At 50.1% G+C, this 7,551-nt stretch overlaps 2 protein-coding genes across 2 annotated transcripts; both read right to left on the bottom strand.

The window, feature by feature from the left end:
* Positions 1–1,244: 1,244 nt before the first annotated feature.
* On the bottom strand, positions 1,245–1,553 carry LOC136555874 (feather beta keratin-like). Its single transcript, XM_066548909.1, has one exon. It carries the CDS (start codon positions 1,551–1,553, stop codon positions 1,245–1,247), a length of 309 nt encoding a protein of 102 aa, XP_066405006.1.
* Positions 1,554–4,515: 2,962 nt separating this feature from the next.
* LOC136555883 (feather beta keratin-like) lies at positions 4,516–4,824 on the bottom strand. Its single transcript, XM_066548916.1, has one exon. The coding sequence runs from the start codon at positions 4,822–4,824 to the stop codon at positions 4,516–4,518; it is 309 nt and encodes a 102-aa protein (XP_066405013.1).
* Positions 4,825–7,551: the final 2,727 nt, after the last annotated feature.

A 7,551-nucleotide genomic window follows, 5' to 3' on the forward strand; every position in this document is an offset into this window, starting at 1 on the left:
TGATTAGGGGCAGTTAGAGTTGATTATGGAGGGGAAAATCCTGTCTTAGGGACTTCTGTGTTGCCTACAGAAAAAAAGAATCTTCCTGTGGGTGATGAGGGAGCCATGGTTGGTGTTTATCTCTACCTCAGCAATGTCTTTGGCACTGTCTCCTACTGCATCATTGCAGACTATGCAAGGATGTACAGGTGGTGTGAAGGGTCAGTGAGGTGGACTGCTCTAGTTAGATAATATTGAAACAACATGACCTGGAGCTTTGTGATCGAAAGTCAAGCTGAAGTCAAACTTCAAATGAAGTAGCTCAAGAGTCGTATCCATGAGGCCAAAACTGTTCAACATCCTCAAAACTGACGTAAGTAGGTGTGAACAGTTCTGGGCTCCCCAGGGGAGGAAGACCACAGAATCAGTGAATGAAGGCCATTGTTTAGTGTAGAGCCACCAAGATCTTTAAAGGGCTGGAAGGATTTTTCAGGGAGGACTGAGCAAGCTGGGACTTCCAGGAGACATGGCTGGATGGGGGGTTGTTCCAAGTCAGCAATGGCACAGGTGAAAAGAGATGAAATTCCATGGGCTGAGCAGGCAAGGCTTTTATATTGTGAGGATGGTCACAGAGTGGAAGAGGTGCAGGAGTTTGTCTGTTAAGGGAGATGAAAACCTGACCTCTCCATGGTTCTGGAAATCCTTCTCTGGGGAGCCATACTTGATCCTCTTGAGAGAGGCTGGAAGGGCTTGCAGCGCCTCCTGAGTTTCTGTGAGAATGGATGTTATTGTGACTGTTTGTGTAGTTTGAGAGTTGTGATGGGAGGGGGTCTTGTCAAGGGAATGCTGGCATGGAGAGATTTTCCTGGAGGAATCAGCAGGAGAGCATTGTTGTATCAATGCCATTGGTATGGCAGGCCATGTGATTTTGTCATGTTCTGGATGGTCAGCATTCAACATGTTTCCTGTTTCATTCTTCGTTGTTACTGGTGGGTATCTACTTGTTTAGGAAGGTGTTGTGCCCCTTTGCTATTGAGCCCATGGGTGAGGGTGTGAGAGCTATGAAATTCAAAAAGAAGAGGAGACATGTGAGACTTTGATTCAGGAAAAGTTTATTGAGGGAAAAGAATTAAAAGGCAAGAGAGAGAACTTGAAGGGATCCAGAGTGAGGTAGAAGTAGAGGGGCCATCAGCAGAGGTGCTTTGCTTGCAGGAGCTGTTGGCAGCGGCCAGAGCTGGAGGAGTCAGCGATGGTGCTGAGGGCCCTTAGCAGATGTAGCCGCCCCTTCTGCCATAGCAGCCCAGGCCTCCCAGGCCGTAGCCAAGGCCAAAGCCAAATCCGCCAGAGATGGGCTGTCCCTGGGCATTGAGCTCAGTGCCCAGAGCAGCCGAGGAGGTGGATCCGACGGCGGTGTTCTGGGGGAAGGAGGTCATGATGGGTCCTGGCAGGGTGACCAGCACAGGGGAAGGGTTGATGATGACGCGGGAATCCTGGCATTGCAGGGCACAGGGCTCGTTGCAGCTGTTGGCCAGCGGGGTGGGTCCGCAGGGACTGCAGATGTTGTTGCAGGCCATGGGTGTGGTGTGGAGGGTTCCTGGAAAAGAGAGAGGGGTGAGGCAGGGCAGGGGTGTGGTTGTTATGGGCGGCGATGCAGGAGGGTGAGGGAGTGTGGAGGTTGTTGTAGAGGCTGTGGGGAAGCATGAGGGCTGCTGATGTTTGCGCTGAGCATGCTGGAAGAGAGCAGCCAGGAGTGCAGGAGAAGGAAGGTCAGGGATTGAAGCTTACCTGGTTGTCAGCAGGAGCAGGAGGAGAAGGCTTGAGGAGAAGTGTGTGAGGGAGAGAGGCTCTGGGCTGGCTTTTATGCTGGTCCTGGAGAGGTGGGACAGCTTTGTGCTATGGCCTTGGGGCATTTTGCAGGCCACAATTCCTGGTTGACTCAGCATGGTGAGGCCTGAGGTGTGGAGTGTTTTCTTTTGTGCAGCTCTGCAGTGTCATGTTCTGATTTTGATTCCATCTCCATCTGACCTTGTCAGCAGCTTTAAATGCAAGTATTAGAGACCAAGGTCTGTTGATGAAGATGTTTTTTTGGCAGGATGTGGACGTGATCAGAGCTTGGGACTGTGGGGTGTCCACAGTGAAGTCACCCAATGTCCCAGTTATGCTGTGGTCTTTGGGTGTCTTGTGGAGAGGGTCCTCATTCCCTCACAGCCACGTCAGGCTCATCTGGGCTTTGCAGCTGTACTGGAGATGATGGGTCTCCCCTTTGGTCACGTTCTCTACCTCCCTGTCCCATTTCTGACATTCTAAACCTGTGTATATGCCAGACCTTTCCTGCTGGATATGGGAGAACAATCCCTGTGACACCGCCACTGCTGTCCAATGTCTTGTGTGGTTTCATCCGTAGTGCTCGTCTCTGCTAGGCCCAGCACGGTTGCACTGTGGGGCTCCCATTACGGGGCTCTGAGAGAAACATGGAAAGAAAACTGTTTGAAGGATACAGAAAGACTTGATGTTCAGTTGAAGGAAATGTGGACATTTATTTTTCAAAAAGAATTGGTTGGCCCTATTCCACTCTAGAGGTACTTGAACAGAAGTTTTAACTTCAGTTTTGTGTGTCATAGATTTGTGCATGGTGATGTGGGGAAAGTTTTTCTTCCACAATCCTTCAGTGTCATGTCCTGCTCCTGAGGCCATTTCCATCTGAACTTGGTGTCAGCTTTTAAGTGAGAGTGTGTATTTGGGAGGATTTGCTTTGAATATGTGCATCTGAATAACCAAAATATACAACAAATGCCTTGGAATTATATGGGTGTCATTAGTGAGGTAATTCTGTGGAACTCGTATCGGTTTCTTTGTGGGTGTGTTGTGAAGAGGGGCCCAATTCCACCACCGTCATGTCTGGCTGGTGTGGGCTTTGCAGCTGTGCTGTGCCTGAAGAGCTGCCCCTTCCTTTGTGGTCATTCCTCCTTTAAAGTGTGAGTATTTGAGACCAAAGGCTGGTGTTGATGGTGTGTGTCAAAGGGGACTGAATACATGACCTGAGTTTAGAGAAGTGTGGAGTCATCAGTGAGGTCAGCCTGTAGAACTCCTGATTTTGGGTTTTTGTTTGTGTTGTGAAGAGGGGCCCCAAAGTATCCCAGGTCAGTCAGGCTGGTCTGGGCTTTGCCTCTGTGCCAGATGTGTGCACCTGTAATCTTCTCTTCCATGTGGGCAGTTGTTTAGTTGGGTTGCCTCCCTAGTGAGCTGGCAGATTGTGGAGTGTCTGAGGCACCACTTGGCTGTTCCACGCAAGAGAGCAGGAGACTGAGGGTTCAAGGAATCTCCCAAAGGTAAAGCAGGGGAAATGAGAAGTTCTCTCTCTGGACAGGAATTGCTCTAGGCCCTGAATAATTCTGTGGGCAAATAGTCTGAAAAGTGGCTTTCCTGAGCAGGACCCTGTTGGTGATGATCGAGAACAGGTAGACCAGGAGATTGCAGTGGGGCATTACTTCTGTCCGTGTCATCTGTGTCCAAGACAGATTTCAGAAAATTGTTGCCATGAAGTCATGAGAGGTGGCGCTTTCTCTCTTTAGAGCGCTGGAGAGTTCCCATGTGGGGTGGTGTGGACAGTTCTGGCCTCAAGATGTGAAGTACACGGGGAAAGTGAACAAAGGCCAGTTTAGGGCCACCGGAAATTTAAGGGCCTGGAGGATCCTTGCTAGAAAACGCACTAAGAGAGCTGGGATTCTCAGGAGACAAGGCTGGACAATCAGGGTCACCAGTGTGTGGGAGCCCAGCTGTTGTCAGCATTGCAGACATGAAGGAAGAGAAGGCAGGCACACAAGTGAAAATAAATTGAATAGCATGGGCAAAGGAAGCAAGAATTTTTCAGTTTGTATGGATGGTCATGGAGTTTAAGAGACAATGGGTTCCCTCATCTTGGAGGTCCAAAACTGAACTGGACATAATCCTGGAAATCCTGCCTCTCCTGAGTCTGGTGGAGGAAGGGGGATGGAAGCATTTGCACTGTGGAGTTCCTGTACAAGTGCATGATGTTTTTTCTCTGTTCCCAGGCAGGACTCAAGAGTGCTGCTGGGAAGAGAATCTTTCAAGTGTATGCTGGCATAGTGTGATTTTGTCAGCGCAATGCCCAGGAGAGAATTGTTGTGTCCAAGCCGTTGGTAGATGAGGGGATGGCTTTGTGTCATGTTCTGGAAGGTCTCCCCTCTCCCCTGTTTCCCATTTCATCGTTGGTTGTTTTTGGTGGGGACATATTTGGTAAGAAATGTTCTTTGCTCCCTTTCCATCCCACATAATGGTTGAGGGCTGGTATTGCACAGGGTGAGGATGTCAGACCATTAGAATTCAAAAAGAACAGCAAGCAACTCCATTTGTGATGCAAGTAAACTTTATTAAGTGAAAGAATGCTGAGAAGGAAGAAGCTGGAGGAATCAGATATGAGGTGGAAGTAGAGAGACCATCAGCCCAGGTGCTTTGCTTGCAGGAGCTGTTGGCAGCGCCCAGAGCTGGTGGTGTCAGGGGTGGTGCTGAGGGCCCTTAGCAGATGTAGCCGCCCCTTCTGCCATAGCAGCCCAGGCCTCCCAGGCCGTAGCCAAGGCCAAAGCCAAATCCGCCAGAGATGGGCTGTCCCTGGGCATTGAGCTCAGTGCCCAGAGCAGCCGAGGAGGTGGATCCGACGGCGGTGTTCTGGGGGAAGGAGGTCATGATGGGTCCTGGCAGGGTGACCAGCACAGGGGAAGGGTTGATGATGACGCGGGAATCCTGGCATTGCAGGGCACAGGGCTCGTTGCAGCTGTTGGCCAGCGGGGTGGGTCCGCAGGGACTGCAGATGTTGTTGCAGGCCATGGGTGTGGTTTGGAGGTGCCTGGAAGAGAGGGGTGAGGCAGGGTAGTGGCGTGGGATTGCAGGAAGCAAAGTGTATCCCACGTGAGGGAGTGAGGAGGCTGTTGTGGGGCTGTGGGGAGGTGTGAGGGCTGCTGAGGCTGGCGCTGAGCTTGCTGGAAGAGAGGGGTCAGGGCTTCAGGATCAGGAGGGTCAGGGGTTTGAAGCTCACCTGGTTGTCAGCAGGAGCAGGCGGAGAAGGCTTGAGGAGAAGTGTGTGTGAGCGAGAGAGGCTCTGGTCTGGCTTTTATGCTGGTTCTGGAGCGGTAGGACAGCCTTGTCCCGTGCAGGCCACAGTTCCTGGTTGGCTCAGAGTAGTGAGTGCTGAGGTGGGGAATGTTTTCCATCCCAACTCTGCAGTGTCATGTCCTACTTTTGAATCCATGTCCTTCTGACCTTTTCAGCAGCTTTTAAATGCAGGTATTAGAGACCAAGGGCTGTTGATGATGATGTCTTTTGTTGAGGGCTATGGATGTGAGCTTTGGACAGTGGGGTGCCAACAGTGAAGTCACGCAATGTCTCATGTGTGCTGTGGTTTGTGGGTGTCTTGTGGAGAGGGTCCTCATTCCCCTACAGTGATGTCAGATTCATCTGGGCTTTGCAGCTTTTCTGGGGGTGATGCGTGTCCCTTTCCATCACATTCTCTTACTCTCTGTCCCATTGCCAAAGTTCTACACCTGTTTATGTATCAAGTCTTTCCTGTTGGGCATGGGAAGGCAATCCTTGTGGTTTGGAGACTCTTTTCAGGTCCTGCAATGTCTTGTGATTTTTTCATTCATAGCACTCATCTCCGCTGGCCCCAGCTAGTTCATGCTGTGAGGTCCTACTGCTGGACTCTGAGTGACACCTGGAAAGGAAAACTGGTGAAGGATAAGAAGATGATGTCTGTGGAGCCCTTGAAGGACCGGAATACATTCAATTTTCAAAACAAATGTGTTGACCTTTTTACTCTCTCAAGGTACCTGAATGGAAATCATAACATAAATTTTACCTGGCCAGGCCTGACGAGTCATGAGCTGGAGACTGTTTTCCTTCCTGCAACTCTCAAATGTGAAATCCTGCTGCTGTGACTGTGTCCATCCGACCTTGGCAGCAGCTTTAAAGTGAGAGTTGGTGTTTGGGAGGATTTGCTTGGTAGGTGCATGTCAGAGAAACCAGAATAAACCACTAAAGCCTATGAAACTCGAGATGTCAGCAATGAGTTCAACCCATGGGACAGCAGGTGTGTTTTGGTTTGTGTGGCTGCATTTGAGAGAGGGACCCCATTCCTTTACAGCCCTGTCAGGCTGTGCTGGGCTTTGTGGCTGTGCTGGGCATCAGGTCCTGCCCCTTCCATGCATTTACTCCCTGCCACCTTGCCCATGGATTTCCAGGGAGCTTGTTGCTGTAGACAAGGATGGGACAATTTTTCCCCTCCAAAGCATTTCCAAGTTCAGCTCGTACAAGGTGATTAGGGGCAGTTAGAGTTGATTATGGAGGGGAAAATCCTGTCTTAGGGACCTCTGTGTTGCCTACAGAAAAAAAGAATCTTCCTGTGGGTGATGAGGGAGCCATGGTTGGTGTTTATCTCTACCTCAGCAATGTCTTTGGCACTGTCTCCTACTGCATCATTGCAGACTATGCAAGGATGTACAGGTGGTGTGAAGGGTCAGTGAGGTGGACTGCTCTAGTTAGATAATAGTGAAACAACATGACCTGGAGCCTTGTGATCGAAAGTCAAGCTGAAGTCAAACTTCAAATGAAGTAGCTCAAGAGTCGTATCCATGAGGCCAAAACTGTTCAACATCCTCAAAACTGACGTCAGTAGGTGTGAACAGTTCTGGGCTCCCCAGGGGAGGAAGACCACAGAATCAGTGAATGAAGGCCATTGTTTAGTGTAGAGCCACCAAGATCTTTAAAGGGCTGGAAGGATTTTTCAGGGAGGACTGAGCAAGCTGGGACTTCCAGGAGACATGGCTGGATGGGGGGTTGTTCCAAGTCAGCAATGGCACAGGTGAAAAGAGATGAAATTCCATGGGCTGAGCAGGCAAGGCTTTTATATTGTGAGGATGGTCACAGAGTGGAAGAGGTGCAGGAGTTTGTCTGTTAAGGGAGATGAAAACCTGACCTCTCCATGGTTCTGGAAATCCTTCTCTGGGGAGCCATACTTGATCCTCTTGAGAGAGGCTGGAAGGGCTTGCAGCGCCTCCTGAGTTTCTGTGAGAATGGATGTTATTGTGATTGTTTGTGTGGTTTGAGAGTTGTGATGGGAGGGGGTCTTGTCAAGGGAATGCTGGCATGGAGAGATTTTGCTGGAGGAATGAGCAGGAGAGCATTGTTGTATCAATGCCGTTGGTATGGCAGGCCATGTGATTTTGTCATGTTCTGGATGGTCAGCATTCAACATGTTTCCTGTTTCATTCTTTGTTGTTACTGGTGGGTATCTACTTGTTTAGGAAGGTGTTGTGCCCCTTTGGTATCGAGCCCATGGGTGAGGGTGTGAGAGCTATGAAATTCAAAAAGAAGAGGAGACATGTGAGACTTTGATTCACGAAAAGTTTATTGAGGGAAAAGAATTAAAAGGCAAGCGTGAGAACTTGAAGGGATCCAGAGTGAGGTAGAAGTAGAGGGGCCATCAGTGGAGGTGCTTTGCTTGCAGGAGCTGTTGGCAGCGCCCAGAGCTGGTGGTGTCAGGGGTGGTGCTGAGGGCCC

Source organism: Molothrus aeneus, chromosome 1 (assembly GCF_037042795.1).
Source record: "Molothrus aeneus isolate 106 chromosome 1, BPBGC_Maene_1.0, whole genome shotgun sequence".
Classification (NCBI taxonomy): domain Eukaryota; kingdom Metazoa; phylum Chordata; class Aves; order Passeriformes; family Icteridae; genus Molothrus; species Molothrus aeneus.